We start from the raw sequence: 26,677 nt of genomic DNA on the forward strand, positions 1-26,677 counted from the left end.
TTTCCCACTAGCTCTTTAAGGGCTGGGACCATCTCTCAAGTCATTCTGGGGTTCCAACTCCTAACACAGTGCCTGGCATATAGTAGGCACTCAGTCAGTGTTAATTAATTAAAATGATTAGTAATAAACACTTTTGTTGATAGGTTATATCCATAATCCACAAAACATTTAAAGCCCTTTTCACTGACCACCATTGCCTTAATTATAAATTTTGGTAGCAGGGACAAATGAATGAAATTCTTATAAAGAGGAAGAAGACCTCTAGAGATTATACATTCGATTTTTCGATTAAAATTTTGACCTGTTTATTTTAGTAGGGCCTATTTTGGGGCGTGTGTCTTTGACTTCTACAGCCCTACTATGCAGGGCTGAAATGAAGTAGCTCCATGTTCTGCATTACAGACAGTTGTTTGGTACTTCGAGTTTGCCAGATCTGACCTAAAAGACTTGCCAGAGACATTATTTTGCTATTTCCGATAGACTAGTCAACGCTTCGGGATTCCTTATAGCAGAGAGGAGCCCCTTTGAAAGGGAACACCTGGCTACACACGGCACCAAGTGTAGTTCTCAACTTCCCCAGGCTGTGTGCCCCGCCTGTGGGTCTCGAGGGCCCTGGAGCAGCCCCTAGAAGCAGCCGAAGCCAACAGCTTCCCTCGTGAGGCCACCTGATCCCAAGAGACAGGCTTGCACCCCGCCACCCGCCCTCGGCCCCACCACAGAAGTCGCCGCTGCTGGACAGCGGAGCCGGGGTCACGTGCGCGGGTCCAGTCCACCGCCCCCAGATCCGAGCCCGCCCCGGCAGAAGGGCAGAGGCCATCGGGATCACGCGCGCCCCGGCGGCCCTGGCCGGGCCCAGCCAATGGGCTGGCGGCGCCCGCATGACCCGCGCCGGCGGGAGGGCGTGGGGAGGCAGGCCGGGCGCGCACGCTGCCAGGCTGTATCGCCGCTCCCGCCGCCGTCGGGACTGGAAGTGAGCGGCCCGGGCCCGCAGCGCCAGCGAGCTAGTGAGAGCGTCCCGCAGCCTCCCGCAGCCTCCCGCACCCGGTGCAAAGCATGGCGGCCTCCAAGGTAAGCGTCGGCCCGTTGACCGGTTGCCCCAGGGGGCGCGAGGGGCCCGGGCGTTCACGTGCCGGGCTGGTGCAACCGGGAAAGCAGAAAGAAAGGGGCGCGGGGCAACTGTTCCACCTTGCAGCAGAGGGAGGAGGGAGGTGCCCGCCCCTCCCGGGCAGCACAGACGGCCGGTGCGGAGAACGGGGACCGGGGCCCGACCTTGCAGCAGGAACTTTGCTGGCTGGACCCTCCCACTTGGCCCGGGCGGGGAGTCAGTGCCGGGCCTGCGCCCGGCGGGCCGAGCCAAAGCCGGTGAGCAGGAGCGGACACGAGCGCGTCCCGGGGCGTGGGAGTGCTCGGGGTCTGCAGGTCCGCACTGCTACCCCAGCGCACTCGCGCTCCTGACCCTGGTAGTTGTTGACCCGAGCTGCTTCCCGGGGGTCACAGCCCGCGCAGAAGCCTAATCCCATTCGGTTTCAGAGGCTCCGCCCTCTCACGGGTGGGGAAGTCACCTTAACTTCCGTTTTGGAGACCGCTTGAGAGAGTTGGCCTGCGCGTGTGTGCGTAAAAACTCCAAAGCACCCGCATCCCCCCGGGCCCCCCGCTTCTCGTCCTTCTCTCTGCATCTGACAACACTTACATACCGGCCTCTAAGCGTTTGAGAGGCTTCTTTTTAGAAATGACAAAACAGATTCTCTTGGAAGCCTGTAACTCCTGTGAAGTTCTACTTAAAAGGAATTCTGCGTAAGGTGACTCATTCACTAACCCAGAGGAAAGGCAGCTCCGACAGCTTGACCTTTCCTCTTTTACCATTTCTTGAAACCTGGACACCATTTCAGCTTCTTTGGACTCCATTTCAACTTTTCTGGCAGAATACCATATTTAGTCCCAATCACTTGAATCATTGGAATTTATTGCTTTTAATTTTAAGTTCATGAAGGCAGCCCTTTAATCAAGCCTATACAACTTCTTAGCTCATTTTAAGTGCAGTGAACTTAAATATACCCAACATTTCAAACATTTGTCCTTAATCAAAACTCTGTGATAACCCTCAAGAGGAAAACATGGCCAACACATCATATTCCTATTTATTTGAGCAAACTAATCACATTTGCAATGGAAATTGTAAGCAGACAGATATATTTAAATGCTGTTCTATGACTTAAGTTTCTCCAAGCGTCCCGAAATCTGCAGGCTTTTCGGTGTTCCTAGATTATGTGGCCTAAGTGGCCTTTCTCTTTTCCTTAATGACTCTGAGATCCATCCTAAGGAGTGTGCTCTGGGTATGCATGTGCAGACACATGGGTATGTATATAACATGGGTATGTATATAACATGGGTATGTATATAACTGTTCTAGTTAGATTCTCTGAGGATCACTGGGATTCATTTTTGGAACCTACATTAGCCCTTTCAAACCCAATAGCCGTTGACCTTTTCTTTGCATTAAATTTGCATGCAGTGAGTACAAGGCATGAAGTATGTTCCCTCAAGGTGACTTCTTCCAGGAGAGTAGGTGGGAGTAGATACCCATACTTTGCTGTCATTTTTATGTCTGTAGGTGAGTTAAATAATTTTACTTAATTTGGAGGTAAAGTGAGGAACTTAAATTGAGGAGTATGCATGTAAATGGAGTATAAGACTGATTAACTAGTTTGAAATAAAATAAATAACATGGAAGGAGGTTTAACTTTTTGGTTGTATTTTTATTAAACTGTCACTTCATATCAATAAGTGCAGTTGAATTTTAGCCAAGTAGTGAGAGTCAGGGAAAATGAAACATTTCATTTTTACTCTTTGGGAACTTGTGTTTTTGTTTATTTATTCATTTAAACTTGCCTCTTTTCAGGATTTCTGATGGCTCATGTCATATATACATATATTTATAAACCAACAAGACATATCAAAATCAAGTCAAAGTAGATGAGAAAAACAGGATAAAGGGAAAATAAGATGAAGCCAGGACTAAGGTTAGTGGAAAATAAGGATGTATGTACTTGCTAGAGGTGACTGAATTTTCTAGCAGCCAAAGCAAAGAGGAAGTGATCAGTGAGGTCAGTTACTTGGGAGAGAGGTCTCCTTTTTTTGCTATCCGAGGGCAGTTTCTCCCCATCTTTTTTTTTTTTTTTTTTTTGCGGTACGTGGGCCTCTCACTGTTGTGGCCTCTCCCGTTGCGGAGCATAGGCTCCGGACGCGCAGGCTCAGCGGCCATGGCTCACGGGCCCAGCCGTTCTGCGGCATGTGGGATCTTCCCAGACCGGGGCACGAACCCGTGTCCCCTGCATCAGCAGGAGGACTCTTCAACCACTGTGCCACCAGGGAAGTCCCCCATCTCTTTTTATATGCAGTGAGCAAACTGCATTCAAAACTACCTCATGACCACAAATGTATGTTTGTGGATTCCATAAGGCCATTTCTTATAGTGTTTCTCATTTTAGCTCAAGGGCGGTAAATGTAGGTCCCCAAATGAGCTGTGCTCGTCCACCTTAGTCCAAGAATACCACTTATTTAGTTGCCTTTGGACTCTTATTAGGGTGAGGTGATTCTGTCCTCTATTAGGCAGTGCTGGGCAGCCCCAATTAAAGGCCATGCTCTTTGCTTTTTCCTGGAGCACAGATATTCCATATTGAACACAGAGGCATAGGTTTAGCAAACTTAATCTGGGGGTAGGATTGACATCCCCTCTTAAAACTTGAGGAACCTGACTAGAAGAGAATCCCATCTCAGTGGAGTGTCTAAGATTCTGGAGTGCCCAGAATCAGAAACTGGTCTTTTATTTATTCTTTTTTTTTTTTGGCCACACTGTGTGGCTTGCAAAGTCTTAGTTCCCTGATCAGGGATTGAACCCAGGCCCTCGGCTGTGAAAGCGCAGAGTCCTAACCACTGGACCTCCAGGGAATCCCCTTTTATTTATTCAAACGTAACTAATTTTTCATGTCCCTCTTCCTTTAAATAGTATAAATAGGAAGGCTGAGAATCTGTTCTTCGGTCTGCTTTTATTTTGATTTCTGCTTGATGGTTACTACTTAATGCAAAAGGTATTTGTTTTTTCATGAAGTAACATTGATCTGAAACTTGGTATTTTGAGATGAACTCAGAAAACTTCAATTCTCTTGCTGCCGCCTTTTGTAGGAATAATCCTTATGGGTTCCCTTGGTAGATGGTAGATGATAAGTGGTCTGCCTGTACTACTAGTGTTATTTTGAGTATTTCTTTAAAAAACTTCCAAGCACTGCCCTACATGTATTGAAATGAAAATGAGTTTTTTAAATTCTATTTTATATATTTCCATAAAAAATTCATTTTTAAAAAGTAGTATTAGAGAGGTTATCCTTTTCTTGTAGTTGTAGTCAACGTTCCCTTTTCGTCACAGGTTGAGTTTATTATCCATTAAGAATGACGAAATTAAACTAGGCGAAACTGTTAAAAGAGATTGCTCACTGGAGTTCAGGTGTGAGAGATGTTCAGGTATAAAACTGGACTCCAATAATTTGGGTGAAATTAACCTAGAACTAAAAGAAGAACATTTGGAGACAAGCTAAAGCATTCATAATCATGAAAATTTGGTCTGTAGTGCTAATACACTTAGTATTGCTATTCCATTGTTGACTGAGTTGTTGCCGTGATCGTTTAGAATTGTGTGTATTGTGTTCTTTCTAATGTTGCAAACGGGAATAAACTAAGGATATGAAAATGAACTGGACTCCGTTTGGACCTTCAAGAAAACCACAACCATACCACAGGCTAAATCCTCTCATGGAAGTGCCCCAGGTAGGGTTAGTGCCGTAACAAGGGCTTACGGGAGCATCAGGGAAGGAGCCCGTTTCTGTCAGGGGAGGGGAGGGAGCGTCTGAAAGGTAGTGGTATTTCAAAAGGCATAGTCAGAGGAAGAGGGAAGACCATTCCAGTGACAGGAAACAGCAAATGAAAGAAAGAGAGGTGAGAGCACCTGCTGCGTTTAGGGGATAGCAGGTAATAAAATCAACTGGAGAGTAGCTAACACTTACTATTTACTAGATGTGAGATTCAGTTCTAAATGCTTTTCATTATTAACTCGCCTAATGCCCCTAACAGTCCTATGAGTTACATACTATAATTTCTGGTTTATAGATGAAGACTCAGACACCAAGGGGTGACGTAAGTGGCCTAAGTTCTGATAATTAAAAAGTGAAGAAGCTGGGTTTCAAATCAGCCAGTCTGGCTCCAGGGTCTGTGCTCTTACCCTGTCCACCATATTGTCTGCCTGGTAGTTTAGCATAATGGAGAGTAGAGTTTATGGGAGAAGGGGGAGATGGCTTGGGAGGGGAAATTAGATGCCTCTTATTTAAGACATTTATTTAGGTCTTGTAACTGTAAACCAGACTTTTATTTTTGAGAACCACTTACACAGTGCTTACTGTGTGCCAGGCACTTTCCCAAGTTCTTTACAAATAATAACTCCTTTATTTTTCATAATACCCAAAGTAGGTGTGGTCTCTTTTTGTCCTCATTTTACAGGTGAGAAAACTACTGTACACGGGCCTCTCACTGTTGCGGCCTCTCCCGCCGTGGAGCACAGGCTCCGGACGCGCAGGCCCAGCGCCCATGGCTCACGGGCCCAGCCGCTCCGCGGCACGCGGGATCCTCCCGGACCCAGGGCACGAACCCGCGTCCCCTGCATCGGCAGGCGGACTCTCAACCACTGCGCCACCAGGGAAGCCCCCGGTGTGGTCTCTTTTTGTCCTCATTTTACAGGTGAGAAAACTGAGGTCTGGAGAGGTGAAGTAATTTCCTCACGGTTATACAGAGAATAAGCAATACAGCTTGGATTTGAGCCCGTCCAGTCTGTGCTCAGAGTCTCTGCCTCACCTGCTCAGGCCTTCAAAAGAAGTTCCATTTGCAGAGGTGCATGTGAGAATTCACATGTTATCAGTTACGGGCATGTGTATTTCCTGATCATTCCAGTCCAGTAGTTTGTATCTGTAGAATGCTTTGGCACTCAGTATATGCTTCGTTGTTAAGTGGTTTTTGAACCAGATTGCACAGGCCAGAAATTGTCATATACTTTTTTTTTAAACAACTTTATTGAGATACAGGTCATATGCCATACAACTCACCCATTTAAAGTGTACACGTCAGTGGTTTTCTGTATATTCACAGGGTTGTGCAACTATCATCACTGTCATTTACCTTTGTAAAAATTTTAACCCAGTGTTCACTAATTAGGACTTGGGCTATATATGTAACCTCCATGTTTTTCATGCTTCTCATCAATAATAATACCCTCTTCAGAGGTTTGTTACTGAGGATAAAATGTGATTGAGTTTATTAAGGATATTCTTCAGGTTGAAGGTGTTCTCTCCCATATGGTAAAAACGGCTAGGTATTTGATGGTATAATAATAGTATACTAAAACAGATTAGTTTTTTGTACTGGACAGGAAGGAAAGAATGTTTGAGTTGTTTTTATGCAGCCATGTTGCTGGTAAGTTTCTGTGCTTCCAGTGATGTTTGCATTTAGGGTTTCTTAAATTGATGGTGCTGGACGGGCCTTGGGGTTTACATAACACAGTGTTCCTCACTCCTCCCTTCGTTAATCGTGTTCCCTTTTACCAGGTGAAGAAATGGAGTCCTAGAATAGTTTGTAATTGGTCCAGGTTCCCTTGAAACCCGTTTGCTTTTTGCACTATTGTAGTCCAGGGGTTCTCAGCACATTATAGTCCTATGGACTGGTATAAAAGTGCTGATGCCTGGGTCTCACCCAGAGGTTCTGATTTAGTTGGACTTAGGTGTGGCCTGAGCCTCAAGGTTTTTGAAAGCTCCCGAAGTGAATCAGATCTGCTTCTGAGGTTGCCAGCCACTGCTCTCGGCGGTTTTCCTGCTCTTTGCTTCAGCTGATCCTCTGATGGTTCCTTCTTGGAATAAGGAAGGAATGCAGTGAGATCAATGCAAGTCTCTGGTGTGTCAATTCAAAGGAAGGATACATAGGGGTCCCTACAAGTTGTCTTCTTTCTTGACGATTTCTTTTCAGTCCTTCTGCCTCGTTTCACCTTCGTGCTTAGGCATCAAGTTTATATAGTTTTGTAGTTATCCTAGAATATGGGTTTTATCACCAAATTGATTGAAAGCTCCTTTTGTCTTCTGTAAGTCTCAGTGGTTTTCTGTATCAGTGTAGGTGCTTGAGGGGGGAAGTGTTGCAAAGGGCAAGGTAACCCTGGTCTTGCAGCCTTTTCCCTGGCTAAGCTAGTTGAGTGCCCATGTGTTGTCAACGTTCCCCAGTTGGGTCACAGGGCTTTACAAGTGTTGTTTAGCAAATAGAGAACTGGGGGTGGGGAGAGGGATGGGAAGGGTTGAAAACCCTGTAGGGTAAGAAAATCAGGGAGCAGGTCTTCCTGGATATCAAGTTCTTCTGTAATTGCTGGAGTTGCTCTGACTCCTTCGGCCTCTTTGACCTTTTGTCCTACGACTGGCCTCTGCTTTTTTCTTTTTAATGGAAACACATTTTTAAAAATTTTTATTTATTTTTGGCTGGGTTTGGGTCTTCGTTGCTGCATGCAGGCTTTCTCTAGTTGCGGCGAGCAGGGGCTATTCTTCATTGCAGTGCGCGGGCTTCTCACTGCAGTGGCTTCTCTTTTTGCGGAGCATGGGCTTTAGGCACGTGGGCTTCAGTAGTTGTGGCTTGCAGGCTCTAGAGCACAGGCTCAGTAGTTGTGGTGCATGGGCTTAGTTGCTCTGCAGCATGTGAGATCTTCCCGGACCAGGGCTCGAACCCGTGTCTCCTGCATTGGCAGATGGATTCTTAACCACTGCGCCACCAGGGAAGCCCCAGCCTTTGCTTTTGTTGAGTTCTTAGATGGAGGCATTCCTTCCTGTGTTCTCCACTATCTGTGAGGATTAGCTCTGCTGAGCATGGTCCATTCCTACTCACCCTGCCCATCATTTGCTGCTTCATAGCACTTATCCTTCCCACCATGTTTTCTTGGATCCCTTTGTGTGAATCTGCTGGTGTGGATGCTTCTGCTTGGGATGTGCCCTTGTCACAGTGATGTAATTCCCTTGGCAAAGTACTTAATAGCAACTGAGCAAACCCTGTTTTTCATGGCCTGTTTAACCAGACCTTCTTGTTAGGTCAAGTCAACCCCATCAATGGTGGCTCTGGTCTCTTAGCTCAGAATTATTCCCAGTGGCTGATTTGTAGAGTGGTGGTCTGGTTTGTTGGTTGGAAACGTTTAAAAGATAGTGTACTCGAACTCACCATTTCCTTTGGAAATTTGCTTTGTAGTTGCATGAGTGAATATAGGCCTGGTGATTTCTTTTGACTTTAGGTGCTGACAGCATAGCAAAATTGGCAGTGTTGAAATTCTTAGCAATTCAATGTAAATAAACCACTCTATTTAATGGCTGTTATTAGGCTGGTAGCTTTGTCTTGATTTCCACATGTAGTCACAGTTTCCACATGTTTTCCATGAAAACTGTTGACTTGATATGAAAGTCAGATATTTCAATATACAATTACTGCTTTATGGTAAAATGTCTTTTGCATAAGACAGTAAAATTCGTAAGAAAATTGTCTAAGTAAGTGTAGGGGAGGAAAAAGTTTCCCTCAACTCTCTTAGGGTCCCTGGCTGGGTCTGAAAATTAAAATGACAAAGGCAGATTAACAAAAGAAAAGTATACAAATTTTGCTGAATTTTTATGTGTACATGAGAACCTTCACAAGAGAATGAAAGTGACCAGAGCAGAAAGCTTTAAAACCTTTTGGACAATGAAAAATAAATTTGTAAAGAATTGACAAGACAAAAGGGAAGTAAATGGTGAAGAAGTAACTAGGAAGATAAGGTGGGTTTAACAAGGTTTGTGTGTGCGGGTTTTTTGGCCCCAACTTCCCCATCTTTGGTGATGATTGTCTCCTCTCCTCCTGGAACAGGGACGGTACTTTTTGTAGGGGAGTCTATGACCTGTTTCAGGAAAGAAGGTTGGGGTTGTGTGTGGGGATGGTCAGAGTGACCTTCCTGTTTCTGCTGTTTTCTTAAAGTCCTTCAGCTTAAGATACTGAATACGCCAAGGTGCCGCATTTTGGGGTAGCATGTCCTGAACCTCGTCAGAAGCCTGATTTGAACAGGTTTTTAGACCTGGGCTCATATTTACTGGTTTTTCTGAGTTAGACATGATTTGTATCTGTCTGATCCCAGCCACAGTTGTAGTCTGAGATGTAGAGGACACCCAACTGCTCAGTCAGCACCCCTTTCTCATGTGGGAAAACGCTTCAAGAACTTTTTTTTTTTTTTTAATTTAGTAGCTCTGGTTTAGTGAAAGAGCCCTGGACTAGAAGGCAGAAGAACCTGGATTACAGGTCCAGTGCTTCCACTGATGGTGAGAACGTGGACAAGTCTGACTTCTCTGGGCGCTCAGAATCCCCGAGAAGCAAACAGGGCCTATCTGTGACATCTGTGATGAGCAAATGAAGTATAACATGGGAAAGCACTTTGGGGATTATGAAGTGCTATAGGGACTGTCAAGTGATGTCTGTTGGAGACTGTGGGACGTTTCTACCTAACTGAAAACTAGGGACATAGATATTATTTGACCTACCTGAACAAAAGATGGGGTGCTTTTCTTAAGCTCATGATCTACTAAATAGTCACCATAATGGCTCGACAGGCTGGCTGCTTCAGTAATCAGATTCTCTGAGTGGTGTGGTCCCTTCCTGGAGCCTTGCTATTAGAAGCTTATGGTCCAAGGACCAGGAACATTGGTTTTACTCGGGAGCTTGTTAGAATTGCAGCATCTGTGGACTCATCCCAAATATTCTGTTGCATCAGAATCTGCATTTTAAGTAGATCCCCAGGGGATTGTACACACATTAAAGTTTAAAGAGTATTGGTCTGGAACTCTCATTACTGTGTAATTAAGTGTAGCTGCCTTTCTAAACTGAGGGTGCAGTACTTTTTGATTTGGTTGTAAGTCAGTCCAACTTTTTGCAGAATTAGATACATAGTGATAAAACCCAGTATAAATTTTAGGATTCTTCGGGTTAATTTTGATTCCATTGGGGCCAGGGTATTATTTTGGATGGCGTCTCTGAATTATTATTTAAGGGTTGTACTCGTCTCCATTTCTTTACTACCCACCTGTACTTAAAATTCCTGAAGATGAACTTATGCCTATTCTAGTTTTTGACATTCTCTCCTTTGGGTCACCAGTGACCTCTGTTCTAAAACTGTTGGCCTGTCCTCCTTATCTCTGGCCTCACAGGACCCCGTGTCCCACTCCTTCCTTCCTGGAGCACCTTCTGTCAGCTTTCATGATGTGCCCTCTCCTGCTTGGTCCCTTAACTCATACTTATTCTCCTTGGCCGGCTTCTTTTTGTCCTTCTGCTCTCCCCCGAAATGTTGGTGTTCCCCAGGCCTCTGCCTCAGATCCTTTTCCTTCTGACAGGTGATACTTCATGGTACTCCCCGTGGGGCAGCTCTCTCAAGCACTGGCCTTGCGTTTTGGACTTTTTGTTGGAAATCTCAACTGGCTTGTCTCAAAGATATTCCAAACTCTGTTTACTAGAATTGAATTCATCTTCTTGGTCATTCCTTACTTTTAGCTGCAGTTTAACTTTCCTACCAGTTAAAGTTTCTGGTTAGTTCGCTAAGTACTTGGGTGGGCAACCAGGAGAGACACCATTGGCAGGAACTTGGATATGGGCAAAGAGATGGGTCAGTCAAACCCTTCTCATTCCCTGGGGCAGGTGTGTCCCATCTCCTCCATTTAAGTTCAGGTCCTCATTCCTTTTTAGGTCCAGCATTGCCATAGCTCCAAGCTGGTTTTGCCTTTGGTCTCTTCTCTGCACTTTCCTCTCCATTCTGCCCGGAACTGTCAAAGGAAGCCTGTAAGATTGGCCCTTGTGTCCCTGTTAAGAGCAGTCCTTTGTTCATGAGCACAGCACTTAACAGTTTTTAAAAAGTGCATTCAAGTGTGTTATTGATTCCAACTGCATGCCAGCTCCTATACTGAGTGAGTGCTGGGCTTCCTCAAACGAGTAAGCTATTGGATTTGTTTTCAGGAACTCACAGCCTACAGAGATTAAAATGACCAGATAATGTGAAGACGCAAGCTTCATTATCTGATCTTTATAATCATCTACAAGACAGCAGGGAAGGTGTCATAACCTCATTTGACAGAGAAACTTAAGGTTCAGAAAGGTTACGCAAATAACAGTGACAACAGCAGCTGACACAAGCCAGATACTGTTCTAGGCACTCTGTATGTGAAGTAATTTAATCTTCACAACAATCCCATGGCATGTAAGTGCTATTACTGTCTCCATTATACAGATGGGGAAACTCATCTGTACAGAGTGGTTAAGTCTCTTGAGGCACAGAGAGATTGCGTGACTTGCCCAAGGTCACACACCTTTCAAGTGGCAGAGCGATGACTGGAACACACGCAGCCCGGCTGCAGAGTCCGTGAACATAACCACTGTACTACGTTGCCCTCTTTAACCTACCTTGCCGCACAGTGTGGCTTCATTATGCCTAAAGAATAATATTTAACCTCATTAGTCAGTTTATGCCTCCTTGGTCTTGACTGTTGTCTAACTTTTCCAGTATTACCTCATGCCCTTTCCCTTCTCATATCCTTCACAGCGGTTTGTAAATGTGGCATGTCCAACCCCTGTTCAGATTCTGTGCCATAAAGCTATGGCAACAGTGTAGCAGGAAAAAAGGGAGCCTGTTTGTTTGTTTAACTTAGAGCTCAGTCAGAGACAAGAATGTTTCTTGTCATTCCTCTATATTGGTGGGCAGATTTTGTTTGTTTTTTTAGTTCTTTCCTTCAGTTTTAGGGAAAGCGGTCTTAGTTTTATTCCCTCATTCCTTGAAGTCTCTGTAAGGATGTTAAATCCCATGTCCTAGTTTTTGTAGTTGGTTTGTTCTAATCAAGATTCAGACACAGTCTGCACATGGCATTTGGTCGATATTGTCTTTTAACTCTTGTTAATCTATAGGTTTGACTACCCATCTTTTTTTGTGTTTCCTTGCAGTTTATTTGATGAGTGAATTGGGTCATCTTTCCTGTAGTTTCCCACAATTTGGAATTTGCTGATTGCACCCCCTTGATGTTCGTCTGTCCCTAGTGTTTCCTGACAATTGATAGTTAGGTCTGGATGCTTGATCAAGTTTAAGATTTTATTTTTTTTTATTTTTTGTTTTTGGCTACAATACTTCCTAGGTGGTTGCTGGCTGCCTCTCTCAGGTTACTGGATCCTTGGTACTGGATACGCCCATCAGGAGGCACGTAATTCCTGGTTGTTTCCTACGTTGTTATGTTTGGTGAGTGGGTTTGGATGTTGCCTTCCTGCTGCACCAGCATTTTGCATAATGGTTTATTTTAGTTGGCTAAGTTTTCATATTCACAGTTGTTCTTTGTGGTGCATTGTGATGTTCATCCTTTAAAAACACACACGTGTGCCTGTGTGTATACACGTATGTATGTATATATACATATATATTACAATGAGTGTGTATCACAGTTACAACACATAGTGGCTATTAAAATCAATTGGATATTAATTAGTGGGCACAGTTTGTGTTTGGGATGATGAAATGGATAGTTCTCATGGTTGTACAACATTGTGAATGTCCTCAGTGCCGTTGAATTGTACACTTAAAAATGGTTAAAATGTTAAATTTTATGTGTTTTATCACAATAAAAACAAATCAATTGAAACTGGATTGTAACATACTGAATTTTTTTAAAAAATTAATCATTCCATGACTATTATTCTTTCCCAAAAAGAGTCAAAGTGAGATGGAGGTGGGGAAGTAAAATTCTTACTTACTGAAGAATCAACTAATCAAGTAGAAGGTATGATAGAATTAGAAAAAGAAGACAAATTATTTGGCAACCTGCAGGTAATTGATTCAGGCACGTGTCCTCAGTGGATGCTAAAACCTTAAGTAAAAGATTGTTGGAATTCTCCCTGTCTCAAAGTATCTCCCTATAAATTACTAACTACAAAGGGGAAAAAGTACCGTTACAAGGGAGGGCTCGGCCTCAATCTGTGATCCAATTTAACATCATCAGAAGGAGGGAAAAGCTAGCATGGCACACCCACAGGTGTGATGCCATGAGAAGTATACAACGTGACCTTTAGAGATTTCTTGCCAAAAATGTTGAATCTGAATCTAATCATGAGGAAACAATTAGACAAATCCAGAAAACAGGACGTTCTGTAAGACCTCTGGCTTTAAAAATGCCGATGTTATGAATGAAAAGGCTAGATTAAAGGAGGCTCCCGAAGAGACATGACAACCAAATGCAGTGCTTGAACGTGGATCCAAAATAAATAAAACAATGGCCCTGTTGGAGCAACCTGAATAAGGAGTTTATATTAAATTATACTGTAATAGTTGGCTAGGGCTGCCATAACAAAGTACCACAGAATGAGTGGCCTAAACAACAGAAATTTATTTTCACACAAATCTAGAGGCTAAAAGTCCAAGATCAAGGTGTTGAGAAGGTTGGTTTCTTCTGAGGCTTCTCTCTTCGGCTCATAGATGGCCTTTGTCTCTGTGTGTCTTTACATGGTCTTCCCTCTGTGTCTGTGTCCTAATTTCCTCCTCTTATAAGGACACCAGTCTTAAGGGATTAAGGCCCACCTTAATGACCTCCATTTACCTTAATTACTACTTTCAATATCCTATCTCCAAATACAGATTGATTCTGAGGTCCTGGGGGTTTAGGGCTTCAACATATGAATTTTGTGGGGACACAGTTCAGCCCATAACAGATATTAAATCATTTTTTAATTGTCTTGGGTGAGATAGTGATATTGATGTTCTGAAGGAAAATGGTCCTTGCTGTTTCTTATATTATGTTTTCCACTAGATTTTAAACTGATGACAGGGACCTCAAAGTACCTGTTACATAACATTCAGACACCTTTTGTTGAATTGTTCGTTTACTTGGGGGTGCCACCCATGGCAAAGTGAAAGGGAGCAGATTTCTGCTGCATGCGTGTGGTTTGTTGGAAACTTCTCTTTTTCTAATAATCATTTTCTCAAGCCCCTCCATCCCTCACTAAACTAAAAAAACTAATAATTTGGAATACTTGAGGAGTTGTGCGTGGGTGGCCCCCAGGAGAGCGCATGGTGGAGCATCACAGCTGCGGAGTAAACCTCAGCAGGGATTGGGCTGTTCAAGGTAGATGAATCTCCATGACTACAGAGAAGCTGCTTCAGAAGGACGCTCCTGGAGAAATGTGCTTCCTTTTGACTAAGAAGGTCCAGCTGCATTATAGCGAGACGTTCCCAGCAGGTCCAAACAGTATGTCTGCTGATTCAGACCAGCTGGTCCCAGTAGCATACTGCACCCTCCAGGTGGCTTGACAGGAAAGGCTGGTGATGTATCCGGTCTCTTATCTGACTCTGCCAGGCCCACTGGCAGGGACTTTCATTCCTTGTGAGTCTTCATGAACTTATTTTATTGCAGGTTGATGTTGACCCTGCGTTTCAAGATTCCACTTTCTTTCCATTGTGAACTGAGACGGGCATCTCACTTCCAGAGTAAAAGCTCAGCTCCTGGTTTCCTTATGGTGCTCCTTGGAGGTTTTTGTTAGCCCATTTTGGTGTCCCCCAGCAGTTTAAGAAGAGCCTGGTCTTGACCTTGGCCCAGCTTTCCACTGGGTTATTTGCCTTCTCATATTGACTTGTTCTAAGAGCGCTTTTAAATTAAGAACCTTGGCCTTTTGTCCTGTTACACATTATTTATATGTTTATTTTTTGCAGTTGTTTGATGTTTAATGGGTTCATACACACTTTTGATTTCTAGAACTTTTTATGTTACACATTTATTAATCTTTTCCTGTATGGTTTCTGCATTCTGGTTTGTCTATCATGTTTAAACACAGCTTTCCCTCTTAGTATTACATAAGAAACCACTCATGTTTGATGTCAGATGAAAGGTAGGAAACCAGTTTAATTTTTGTCGTTGTTGTTCAGTCCCAGGAGGTCATGAACCTTCACTAGTGCCACTTCATCAGCCAGCATGACCTACTGCCAGCTCAGCCCAGACCCTCTGCTGGCTCAGATTCTTAAGAGGAGCTCTGATTAGTTCAGAAAGCCAAGAGAGCCTTCCCTTAGGGCTCAGCTGTCCACTGATGACTCAGTCAGCTGGGCCGCTATGAATATGGAAAGGATACAACAAACTGGCAAGCAAGGCACTGCTAGATTCTGTCCCAGAGTATGCTACTTTCATTCAATCCTGATTCTCACTCACTCTCTCTCTGTAACAGGTGAGAAAATAGGAAGTCATATTGCTGGTTAGCAGTAGAGTCAGAATTCAGACGTCCATTTGCAAAGTCCATAAAAGTAGGTGTAAATAGCATTCTATGAGGGAAATCTGGTTAGAGAATCTGGAAAATCTTCCAGGAGGAATTGGCATTTGACTTGAGCCTTAAAAAAATAGTAGCATTTTTTAAACTTCTCATTATGGAAATTTTCCGTAAAAAATTAGAACAGTGTAACCAACTCCCATGTCCCTTTCTAACCAGTTTCAGTAATTATCAGTTTATGGCAGATGTTGTTTAATTTATACTACACCCTCTCTTGTCCTCTCATCCCTCTGAGTTTTTCAAAGCAGATCCCCAACATCATATCTGTAAATATCACTGTGTATCTCTAAAAAAGATTTTTAAAATGCACAACCAAAATATCATTGTCACATCTAAAAAAATTTTAGTTTACACATTTTTACTTATTTCCCCTATTGTCTTATAATTTTTTAAAATTGTTTTTTGAATTGTCATCTAAATAAGGCCCAGGCATTGCAATTGGTTGATATGACCTAATTTTCTTTAATCTCTAGGTTCTCTGCTTTCTTAATCTCCTGTTCTTTCTTTTTTCCTTCTGAAAGTCATTATCACATATGATTAAAATCATGGACTCTGTTCAAATTATGGCTCTGGGCAAGTTACTCTACCTCTCTCAACCTCAGTTTCCTCATCTGTAAACAGGATATGGTTGTTTTTACTTCCTGGGTTATTGGGAGGGTCAATATGCTCATGTTTCTAAAGCTCAGAGCTGGGCCTGGACATAGTAAGCTTTACAGAAGCGTGGGCTTCCAGAGGGGTTTGGAACCAGAGCACTTGCTCAGAGTCATGTTGAAAATCGTGGGAGAGGAAAGGGGAGGGGTTGCTCCAGTGAAATTGTGCCGAGTCTTTGGGACGAGGATCGCGGCTGTGCAGAGGGCCCCTGTGCGTTTTCGTTTAACTTCCTCCTGGGTTCTTGACTATTCTTCAATTATATGATGTTGATGCACAGCAGAATCTTGAACAGGTGAGGTATTATTTAGTGAAAGCAACTTTCTGTTGTCCTTTGATTTGCTGCTCTCTCTTCTCTGCGTCTAATAAGTTAGCTATTCTCTCAGCCATTTTACCTTTCTGTGCTATTATCTGGGCTCCAGCAACTTGTGATCTCCTAAGTAGAACCTTTCAGCACTTTATAAATATGTCATATACTTTTTATATTCCTTTGTTCCCCATCAGGAACATACACCCCAGTCTTCAGAACAGCACAATCAGTTTTTATTCATTTAAGGAGCAGTAGTAATTTGACGCTTGCTAATATGTAACAAATTATATTGGGAGTGGTAATTACAATTGCAGCTGGTTGCTAATTACACTGTAACCTTGATGCTTTAAAAAAACTGAGACTGAGTTCAGCATATAATACTGAGAATAATATTCTCCATTAGGTAAATCTGGCTTCCACTGAACCACGGGTATTTATGTATGATAATACCAAATCAGAAAAACGTTATTTTAAGTGGCTTTCACCTGTAATGTTGTCCAGTAGCACCATTCATAAGGATAGCTTAAAGTCCCCATCTTTGATTGCCAAATTCCTGGCACATCCTCCAGGTAGTATAATTAGTATGAAGATGACCTGGGCTCTAGGGTTATTTTTGGCTCCGTGATTTACTACTACTCACTTAAGAGCAAGTGTCTTACATGCCACAACTTTCCTCATCTGGAGACTGGGATGTTAATGACTTTTCACCTTGAATAGTTTTAGTGATGTTTAAGTGAGATCAGGCATAAAGCCTTTAGCACATGCCTAGCGTAGAGTTAAGGGCCCAGTAAAAGTTAACTGGTCCGTGTGAACTGCTGTAATCAGTAATAAATAACCCGGCTCCAAGACCTTACCTCTGCCACCCCTGACTCCGGGAGTTAACCAGAGTTAGCACTCTGATTTGTGATAGCATATAGCATCACACACTTTGTACCAACCACTGGTTGATAAGTCTGCCGTTCCCCCTCAGGGGGCAGGGTCTCTGGTTATTTGGCGTTGTCCCCTCAGTGCCTGGTACATCGGAGGCTTCCCATAGGCGATCGTGTTGCATGAACGAGCAAGTGGAGTGGCGCGCTCTCAGGCAGTGGTTCTCCCCTGGGGGCAGGGTAGTTTTGCCCCCAGGGGAGATTTGGTAATGTCTGGAGACACTGTTGGTTGTCACATTTGGGAGAAGGGGTTGCTACTGGCATCTAGTGATTACAGACCAGGGATGTTGCTAAACATCCTACGATGTGCCCGACAGCCCTCTATAAAAAAGAATGATCTGACCCAAAACAGTACGGCCAAGGTTGAGAAGCCCTGGTCTAAGGCAACTTGACTGTATTAGGGGATCCAACCTACTTCAAGGATTCAAAGAAAGGGAGATTATACAGATGTGTGCCTAGTGACTCTGCCTGCTTAGTTTCATCTTGATGGTCCTGGCTACCCATGATCTTTTTTTAAAAATAGACTTTATTATTATTATTATTGTTTTGGAGTGGTTTTAGGTTCATAGCAAAATATAAAGAGAGGTTCAGAGATTTCCTGTACTCCTCCTGGCTGCTCCCCGCACATGCATAACCTCTCCCGCATTATCATCATCCCCCCATCAGAATGGTACATTTGTTACAATTGATGAACCTACAGTGACATATCATTATCACTCAAAGTCTGTGGTTTACATTAAAGTTGACTCTTGATGTTGAACAGTCTGTGAACACATTTTATAATGATATGTGTCCATCATTATAGTTTCATACAGAGTCTTTTCACTGCTCCAAAAGTCTGTGCGCTGCCTGTTTTCCTTCCCTATTTGCCAAACCCTGGCAACTACTGATCTTTTTACTGTCTCCATCGTTTTTCCTGTTCCAGAATGTCATATAGTTGGAATCATACAGTATGTAGGCTTTTCCGATTGGCTTCTTTCACTTAGTAATATGCATTGAAGTTTCCTTCATGTCTTGTCATGGGTTGATAGCTCATTCTTTAGTGCTTAATGATATTCCATTGTCTGGGTAAACCACAGTACATCTGTTCACTGACTGAAAGACATCTTGGTTGCTTCCAGCCTTTGACAGTTAGGAATAGAGCTGCTGTAAACATCCATCCATCCAGGTTTTTGTGTGGATGTAGTTTTCGACACCTTTGGGTGAATACTTAGCAGCATGAATGCTGGATCGTATGGTAAGAGTATGTTTTGTAAGAAACCTCCAATTTGTCTTCCAGAGTGGCTGTGCCATTTTGCATTCTCATCAGCAAACAATGCAAGTTCCTTTTGCTGCACATCTTCACCAGCATTTGATATTGTCAGTGTTCTGGATTTTGGCCATTCTAGTGGGAATGTTGTTTTAATTTGTATTTTCCTGATGACTGAAGATGTGGAGCACCTTTTCATATGCTTATTTGGTATCTGTATAACTTCTTTGGTGAGGTGTCTGTTAAGGTCTTTGGCCCATATTTTAATCTTAATTGAGTTGTTTGTTTTCTTATTGTTGAGTTTTAACAGTTCTTTGTATATCTTGGGTAACAGTCATTTATTGGCTATTCTTTCTTTGTTTTTGTTTTTGCGGTACGCGGGCCTCTCACTGTTGTGGCCTCTCCCATTGCGGAGCACAGGCTCCGGACGCTCAGGCTCAGCGGCCATGGCTCACCGGCCCAGCCGCTCCGCGGCATGTGGGATCTTCCCGGACCGGGGCACGAACCCGTGTTCCCTGCATCGGCAGACAGACTCTCAACCACTGAACCACCAGGGATGCCCCATTTATTGGCTATTCTTGTGCAAATACTTTATCCAAGTGTTGGCTTATCTTTACATTCTCTTGACAGTGTTTTTCACAGAGTGGAAATGTCCATTATATTGAAGTCCAGCCTATCATGGATCATGCCTTTGGTGTTATATCCAAAAAATCATCATCAAGCCCCAAGGCCATCTAAGTTTTCTCCTTTGTTGTCTTCTAAGAGTTTTACATTTAGGTCTGTGATCCATTTTGAGTTAATTTTTGTTAACGGTGTAAGGTCTGTGTCTAGAATCATTTTTTGCATATCAGTGTACAATACCATTTGTTGAAGAGACTATCTTTGATCCTTTGTCAAAGATCAGTTGACTGTATTTATGAAGGTCTATTTCTAGGCTTTCTATTCTGTTAGGTTGAGGATTATTATGTCTTTTTGGAGAATTGACCCCTTTATCATTATATAATGCCCCTGTTTATCCCTGTTAACTTTCCTTGCTTTAAAATGGGCTCTGTCTGAAAGTAATATAACTGCTCTGCTCTCTTTTAGTTAGTATGTGCATGGTGTTTTCTTTCTCTGTTCATTTATTTTGATCTCTATGTGTCTTTATATTTAAAATGGCTTTTTTTTGTAGATGGCATATAGTTGGGTGTTATGTTTTTGATGCATTCTAGAATACAATCTGTCTTTTAATTAATTGGGACGTTGATGTTTAAAGTGATTTTGATTATCTTCATTGGTGTATCTGATCTTTGTGTGTCTGTGGTTTGGTATCTGACATTGATTGGGTGGAAATTCTGAATCATTATTATTTCAGATATTCCTTCTGGTCCTTTCTTCTCCTTCTGGTATTCCCATTACATGTACAAAAGCTACACTTTTTGTAGCTGTCCCACGGTCTTAGATATTGTTCTGTTTTTTTGTTTGTTTTTGTTTATTTGTTTGCTTTCAGTTTTTTTTCTCTTTTCTTTTCAGTTTTGGAGATTTCTATTGAAATATCATCAGACTCAGAGATTTTCTCCTCAGTTGTATCCAGTCTACTAATAAGCCCAGCAAAGGCATTCTTCATCACTGTTACCGTATTTTTGATCTCTAGCATTCTTTTTTAGTTCTTCCTTAGAATTTCCATTTTTCTGCTTACATTGCTGATCTCTTCTTGCGTGTTGTCTACCTTATCCATCAGAGCCCTTAGCATATTAATCATAGTTGTTTTAAATTCCTAGTCTGATAATCTCAATATTCCAGACATATTTGAGTCTGGTTATGATGCTTGCTCTGTCTTTTCAAATTGTGTATTTTTGCCTTTTGGTATGCTTTGTAATTTTTTCTTGATAGCCAGACATGATGTACTGGATAAAAGAAAGTGCTATAACTAGTCCTTTGGTAATGTGGGCATAGGGTGTAGAGGGAAAGGAAGTGTTCCTAGTCCTATGACTAGGTCTCAGTCCATTAGAGAGCCTGTGCCCCTGGACAGTGTACTTCACAAGTGTTTCTCAATTTTTTCTTCCCCTCAGGTGGGAGAGGATGGCTGGAGGTGGCTGGAGTTGGGTATTTGCCTTCCCTGTGGTCAGCTGGCTCTGGTATTACTCCAGTGGGTTAGACTCCTCTGAAATAACTTCTTCTGAGGCAGACCTCCTTATAAAGAACAGAATGCTCTGATGCATTTCAGCTTGGTTCCTTTTCCTTTCCTCCTACTGGAAATGCCAGGTGATTTTTCTCTGACATTCACTGAGAACCAGGTTGAGTTCCAGGAGGTAACATTCACAAAAGTGTGGGGAATCCACTATGTCTAGGTCCACCTAGAGTTTTTTAAGTCTTTTCTTGTCCACACTGAGCCTCTAGCGATTGGTCATTGTGATCCTCTGGTTCTCCCTTTCTGTTTCTCCATGCTGGGGGGCAGTAGTTTGCTTGTTGACATCACTCCTCTGATGGATCTGGGGAGAGTAGTTGATTTTTCAATTTTTAAGCTTTTTACTTATTTTTAGGACAGACTGGCAACTTCTAAGCCCCTTACATGCTGGACTGGAAACCAGAAGTCTCCCCATCATCTTTTGACTACCTTTCCTATAATGGAGAAAATCCCCACATTACAAGGCCTGCCTGCTAGAACATATGAGTCAAAACTCAGTTCCCATCTTTCCCTGCAGACAGGGCACAAGCATGTGATCTAGCTTTGCCAGTTGGATGCTCATGTGTGACTTTGATTTGGAAGACGGCAACACAAGGAAGCAGCTTGTGTGTGAAGTTTCCATTTCGGCTGACATGACAGGCAGCCTGGGCAACCTGCTTTTGTTGTGGGATTGGAGGTACATTTCTCACCAGGTGATTCTAGGATAGTTTTGGGCATCACTGGTGGTGCCTTAGCCTTAGGCTGATTCTCCAGGCTTACCAACACGACTGTCATCATCCAATAGAATTTTAATATACTGTTTTTCTCCTTAGCCTGTTACCTTTTATTGCTTATTTCTAAGTTGGATACATGTTGGACCTACCTCCTCATCTTCCTTTCGTATTGGGGATTAGAAGTATCATATAACTGTGTTTACAGCTTACATTTTTTAAGAGTAGCTACTAATCACTACCAACCTTATGTATCATTTTAGGATTCACAGAGCACTTTTTCTTCATTCTAATGAATCCTTAAGATAACTTTATGAAACAGATACGTAGATTTTGTCATTTTGCCCTTTTTATAGATGAGGAAACTAAAACTTGGAGATGTTAACTGACTTGTCCAAGATCACCAAGTTAGCAATACATTGGAACCCAAATCTTTACTCTAAACGTGGTGATGTTTGCTTATGACAGGGTGAGCAAGCATCTTTTTCACCGTAAGGAGTTGAAAATATAAACAGACAAATGTCTATTTCAGAAAAGACTTATACTGCCTCTTGTCAAATTTTTAGTCTTGGGAACATTTACTGGAATGTTAGCTTTAGCTTAATAACAATAATAATAAAATCTAAAATTAGAGCATTTAAAGTTATTTTGACCTAACAGAACCCACAGCTAAAATACTACCATTCATTTCTTAACTGCTGTACTCTTCTTCATACAGAATTTTAATGGTGATGGCTTTATTACGGTTTAATGTTTGTCTACAACATTTTACAAGCTACTGAATCGTCCTGATAAATATCTCCAGCATCCCTGAAATTACCCACTTGAATAATTACTCAGCAGGTTAACATTTGTGGTGTCTGGTGCTTTATACGTAAACTGTTGAGTGATATGAACATTTGAGAGTTGATTACACAGTAAGGTTGTGCTTTGAAGAATGATTAACATGGCATTTTGTTTGTATATTAATTTATATTTCAGTAACTTTTTTATAACGACTGCTCTTCATTTATTTATTTATTTTTTAACATCTTTATTGGAGTATAATTGCTTTACAATGGTGTGTTACTTTCTGCTTTATAACAAAGTGAATCAGCTATACATATATCCCCATATCTCTTCCCTCTTGCCTCTCCTTCCCTCCCACCCTTCCTGTCCCACCCCTCTAGGTGGTCACAAAGCACCGAGCCGATCTCCCTGTGCTATGTGGCTGCTTCCCACTAGCTATCGGTTTTACATTAGGTAGTGTATATATGTACATGCCACTCTCTCACTTTGTCCCAGCTTACCCTTCCCCCTCCCCGGGTCCTCAAGTCCATTCTCTACTATGTCTGCATCTTTATTCCCATCCTGCCCTTAGGTTCTTCATGACCATTTTTTTTTTTTTAGATTCAATATATGTGTGTTAGCATACTGTATTTGTTTTTCTCTTTCTGACTTACTTCACTCTGTACGACAGACTCTAGGTCCATCCATCTGACTACAAATAAGTCAATTTTGTTTCTTTTTATGGCTGAGTAATATTCCATTGTATATGTGTGCCACATCTTCTTTATCCATTGTTCTGTTGATGGACACTTAGGTTGCTTCCACATCTTGGCTATGGTAAATATAGTTGCAATGAACATTGTGGTGCATGACTCTTTTTGAATTATGGTTTACTCAGGGTATATGCCCAGTAGTGGGATTGCTGGGTCGTATGGTAGTTCTATTTTTAGGTTTTCAAGGATCCTCCATACTGTTCTCCACAGTGGCTGTATCAATTTACATTCCCACCAACAGTGCAAGAGGGTTCCCTTTTCTCTACACCCTCTCCAGCATTTATTGTTTGTAGATTTTTTGATGATGGCCATTCTGACGCGTGTGAGGTGATATCTCATTGTAGTTTTGATTTGCATTTCTCTAATGATTAATGATGCTGAGCATTCTTTCATGTGTTTATTGGCAATCTGTGTGTCTTCTTTGGAGAGATGTCTGTTTAGGTCTTTGGCCCATTTTTGGATTAGGTTGTTTGTTTTTTGATATTGAGCTGCATGAGCTGCTTTTACATTTTGGAGATTAATCCTTTGTCAGTTGCTTCGTTTGCAAATATTTTCTACCATTCTGAGGGTTGTCTTTTGGTCTTGTTTATGGTTTCCTTTGCTGTGCAAAAGCTTTTGAGTTTCATTAGGTCCCATTTGTTTACTTTGTTTTTATTTGTATTTCTCTAGGAGGTGGGTCAAAAAGGATCTTGCTGTGATTTAGGTCACAGAGTGTTCTGCCTATGTTTTCCTCTAAGAGTTTTATAGTGTCTGGCCTTTCATTTAGGTCTTTAATCCATTTTGAGTTTATTTTTGTGTATGCTGTTAGGAAGTGTTCTAATTTCATTCTTTTACATGTAGCTGTCCAGTTTTCCCAGCACCACTGATTGAAGAGGCTGTATTTTCTCCACTGTATATTCTTGTTTCCTTTATCAAAGATAAGGTGCGTGGGTTTATCTCTGGGCTTTCTATCCTGTTCCGTTGATCTATATTTCTGTTTTTATGCCAGTACCATACTGTCTTGATTATTGTAGCTTTGTAGTATAATCTGAAGTCAGCGAGCCTGACTCATCCAGCTCCATTTTTCTTTCTCAAGATTGCTTTGGGTATTCGGGGTCTTTTGTGTTTCCATACAAATTGTGAAATTTTTTGTTCTAGTTCTGTGAAAAATGCCATTGGTAGTTTGATAGTGATTGCATTGAATCTGTATATTACTTTGGGTAGTATAGTCATTTTCACAATGTTGATTCTTCCCATCCAAGAACATGGTCTATCTCTCCATCTGTTTGTATCATCTTTCATTTCTTTCATCAGTGTCTTATTTATTCCAAGGTATTTTATTCTTTTCGTTGCAGTGGTAAATGGGAGTATTTCCTTAATTTCACTTTTAGATTTATCACCATTAGTGTATAGGAATGCAAGAGATTTCTGTGAATTAATTTTGTATACTGCTACTTTACCAAATTCATTGATTAGCTCTAGTAGTTTTCTGGTAGCATCTTTAGGATTCTCTATGTATAGTATCATGTCATCTGCAAACAGTGACAGCTTTACTTCTTCTTTTCTGATTTGGATTCCTTTTATTTCTTTTTCTTCTCTGATTGCTGAGGCTAAAACTTCCAAAACAATGTTGAATAATAGTGGTGAGAGTGGGCAACCTTGTCTTGCTCCTGATCTTAGTGGAAATGGTTTCAGTTTTTCACCACTGAGGACTATGTTGGCTGTGGGTTTGTCATATATGGCCTTTATTATGTTGAGGTAAGTTCTCTCTATGCCTACTTTCTGGAGGATTTTTATCATAAATGGGTTTTGAATTTTGTTGAAAGCTTTTTCTGCATCTATTGAGATGATCATATTGTTTTTATTCTTCAATTTGTTAATATGGTGTATCACATTGATTGATTTGCGTATATTGAAGAATCCTTGCATTCCTGGGATAAACCCCATTTGATCATGGTGTATGATCCTTTTAATGTGCTGTTGGATTCTGTTTGCTAGTATTCTGTTGAGGATTTTTGCATCTATGTTCATCAGTGACATTGGCCTGTAGTTTTCTTTCTGTGTGACATCTTTGTCTGGTTATGATATCAGGGTGATGGTGGCCTCATAGAATGAGTTTGGGAGTGTTCCTCCCTCTGCTATATTTTGGAAGAGTTTGAGAAGGATAGTGTTAGCTCTTCTCTAAATGTTTGCTAGAATTCACCTGTGAAGCCTTCTGGTCCTGGGCTTTTGTTTGTTGGAAGATTTTTAATCACAGTTTCAATTTCAGTGCTTGTGATTGGTCTGTTTATATTTTCTATTTCTTCCTGGTTCAGTCTTGGAAGGTTGTGCTTTTCTAAGAATTTGTCCATTTCTTCCAGGTTGTCCATTTTATTGGCACATAGTTGCTTGTAGTAATCTCTCATGATCCTTCGTATTTCTGCAGTGCCAGTTGTTCTTTTTCATTTCTAATTCTATTGATTTGAGTCTTCTCCCTTTTTTTCATAATGAGCCTGCCTAATGGTTTATCAATTTTGGTCATCTCCTCAAAGAACCAGCTTTTAGTTTTATTGATCTTTGCTATTGTTTCCTTCATTTCTTTTTTCATTTATTTCTGATCTGATCTTTATGATTTCTTTCCTTCTGCTAACTTTGGGGTTCTTTTGTTCTTCTTTCTCTAATTGCTTTAGGTGTAAGGTTAGGTTTCTTAGTTGAGATGTTTCTTGTTTCTTGAGGTAGGATTATATTGCTATAAACTTCCCTCTTAGAACTGCTTTTGCCGCATCCCATAGGTTTTGGGTCGTCATGTTTTCATTGTCATTTGTTTCTAGGTATTTTTTGATTTCCTCTTTGATTTATTCAGTGATCTCTTGGTTATTAAGTAGTGTATTGTTTAGCCTCCATGTGTTTGTATTTTTTACAGATTTTTTTCCTGTAATTGATATTTAGTCTCCTAGCGTTGTGGTCACAAAAGATACTTGATACGATTTCAATTTTCTTAAATTTACCAAGGCTTGATTTGTGACCCAAGATATGATCTATCCTGGAGAATGTTCCATGAGCACTTGAGAAGAAATTGTATTCTGTTGTTTTGGATGGAATGTCCTATAAATATCAATTAAGTCCATCTTGTTTAATGTATCATTTAGAGCTTGTGTTTCCTTATTTATTTTCATTTTGGATGATCTGTCCATTGGTAAAAGTGGGGGGTTAAAATCCCCTACTGTGGGTTGAGAATCTGCCTGCCAATGCAGGATACATGGGTTTGAGCCCCGGTCTGGGAAGATCCCACATGCAACAGAGCAACTAGGCCCGTGAACCACAACTAATGAGCCTGCGCATCTGGAGCCTGTGCTCCGCAACAAGAGATGCCGCGACAGTGAGAGCCCCACGCACCACGATGAAGAGTGGCCCCCGCTCGCTGCAACTAGAGAAATCCCTCGCACAGAAACGAAGACCCAACACAGCCAAAAATAAATAAATAATTCATTTAAAAAAAATCCCCTACTACGATTGTGTTACTGTCGATTTCCCCTTTTATGGCTGTTAGCATTTGCCATATGTTTTGAGGTGCTTGTATGTTGGGTGCATAAATATTTACAATTGTTATATCTTCTTCTTGGATTGATCCCTTGATCATTATGTAGTGTCCCTCTTTGTCTCTTGTAATCATCTTTATTTTAAAGTCTATTTTGTCTGATATAAGAATTGCTACTCCAGCTTTCTTTTGATTTCCATTTGCATGGAATATCTTTTT

The 26,677-nt window shown here is 41.7% G+C and overlaps 1 protein-coding gene across 2 annotated transcripts in view; it reads left to right on the forward strand.

Moving 5' to 3' along the window:
* Positions 1–927: 927 nt before the first annotated feature.
* The window catches only part of SLC25A13 (solute carrier family 25 member 13), a 200,640-nt gene continuing 174,890 nt past the window's right edge, over positions 928–26,677 (forward strand). For both annotated transcript variants that reach the window (XM_024767160.1, XM_024767161.1), the window contains exon 1: positions 928–1,068. In XM_024767160.1, the coding sequence (XP_024622928.1) occupies positions 1,054–1,068 (15 nt within the window). In that variant the 5' untranslated portion in view covers positions 928–1,053. The remainder of the gene's footprint in view (positions 1,069–26,677) is intronic.

This window comes from Neophocaena asiaeorientalis, unplaced genomic scaffold (assembly GCF_003031525.2).
Source record: "Neophocaena asiaeorientalis asiaeorientalis breed wild unplaced genomic scaffold, Neophocaena_asiaeorientalis_V1.1 scaffold70, whole genome shotgun sequence".
Lineage (NCBI taxonomy): Eukaryota > Metazoa > Chordata > Mammalia > Artiodactyla > Phocoenidae > Neophocaena > Neophocaena asiaeorientalis.